Genomic DNA, 1518 nt, shown 5'->3' with positions numbered 1-1518 from the left:
AAAAAAAAAAAAAAAAAGAGTGTATATTTATTCCAAACAAGTGTTTATGAATATAATTTGCCTTTGAAATCTCCTTATCACCTAGAGCAGGGCTGAATGCATAGAATAAGCTTTAAAAATATTTGTTGGAGTAGTTGCTAAGAAATTCCCTGTGTTACTTGGTTGCTCTGACAATGGGTCAGTCCCATTGATGCTGAAACTTGACTGCCTCAGATAGAGGACCACTTTGGCTGGGCTAAAAAGAACATGTTACCATTTAGAAAGCCATGGAGACTATCTCTGAGACTTGGGAAAGCTCAATGTACTTTGTCTATGAGGTTCCTGGGTGGAAGCCTCCATGTAACCATTCATGATATTTCCATGTCAGTTTGCTTATGACTCACCTTGTTTCTGTTCTTCATTCAGAGCATCAGCGTGGGCAGAGGAACCAAGAAGAGAGTAAGTGTTGAGACTACCACAGTCTCTCAGCAAGAGGCAACTTTTTCTGTTGAAAATATTGTCTAAAGCAGACATTGAAACTGAGGCACAGATTGCTCCACACAGAGTTCTGTATATTTTTTCCTAGATGCAAATACCTTTGTAATTATGTTAATTAATGTTAAGACTTTCTAGGCTTATATCAAAGCTGTGTGTGGCTCATAGTATGATCACTTCTAACTGGATAAAGTCTGTGCAGCACATTCCTGAGTATACGATATAGACTTGTAGCCTAGCATAAAAAATTTACAAATAAATTTTTCATTGATCTTTTTATATTAAAAAAAAGAAAATATTGTCTACATATTTTTAGAAAATTCAAATGAACTAAAAGAATGTTAGAATCACCCTTAAACCACCCATTCTTGAATAAAGTTAGTTAATATATGTTATATCCTCCTAGATATTTGTATGCATATATAAAAGTTATCCATATCTATTTTTAAATAGAATCAAACTATATAAGTTATTTTATAACATTTTTTACATAAAATATTTAGAATGTTTTTCATTGCTTATTATACAGTAAATTTCTGCATAATATTTTACTCTATGTTCTTTAAGGCCAAACCATAATTTGTTCAACCATGTCCCACTGTTGGACATTTAAGTGTTTCCTTTTTCACTATTATGATCAATCTTTTAACAAAGATCTGTACACATAAATCTTTAGGCATGACTTTGATTATTTCTTATTATAAATTTCTACACATAAAAATTTGGGTCAGAATATAAACAGTTACTAATCCATTTTCAAATTTTCAAATTTGAATCTTTTACCTACGTTGTATTAATTTGCGGGTGCCCATTTTCCCACAATCTCACCAATACCAGATGTTAATTTTGTTTGATTGTTTGTTTTATAGTTTACCAAAACTATACAACAAAACCAATACTATACTAACAAAAACCCACATGATTTCTAGTGAGAGTAGCCCTTTAAAAAATATGTCATGAGCCATTTTGGCAAGGTGTTTAACTGTTTACCTAGGAAAGGTAAAACTTCTAGCCCTTAATTTTCTCTCTCTTTTTTTTTTTTTT

At 31.6% G+C, this 1518-nt stretch overlaps 1 protein-coding gene across 2 annotated transcripts in view; it reads left to right on the top strand.

The window, feature by feature from the left end:
• DNAI1 (dynein axonemal intermediate chain 1) overlaps window positions 1-1518 on the top strand; it is a 59760-nt gene that overhangs the window by 18167 nt on the left and 40075 nt on the right. For both annotated transcript variants that reach the window (XM_003800272.2, XM_012811657.1), the window contains exon 2: window positions 406-438. In XM_003800272.2, coding sequence (XP_003800320.1) covers window positions 406-438 — 33 coding nt within the window. The remainder of the gene's footprint in view (window positions 1-405; window positions 439-1518) is intronic.

The sequence above is a fragment of the Otolemur garnettii genome, unplaced genomic scaffold (genome assembly GCF_000181295.1).
Source record: "Otolemur garnettii isolate 467f Iridium unplaced genomic scaffold, OtoGar3 scaffold00172, whole genome shotgun sequence".
In the NCBI taxonomy this organism is placed as follows: Eukaryota; Metazoa; Chordata; class Mammalia; order Primates; family Galagidae; genus Otolemur; species Otolemur garnettii.
Note: the sequence above shows the minus strand (reverse complement) of the source record. Positions and strands in the feature narration are given on the sequence as shown.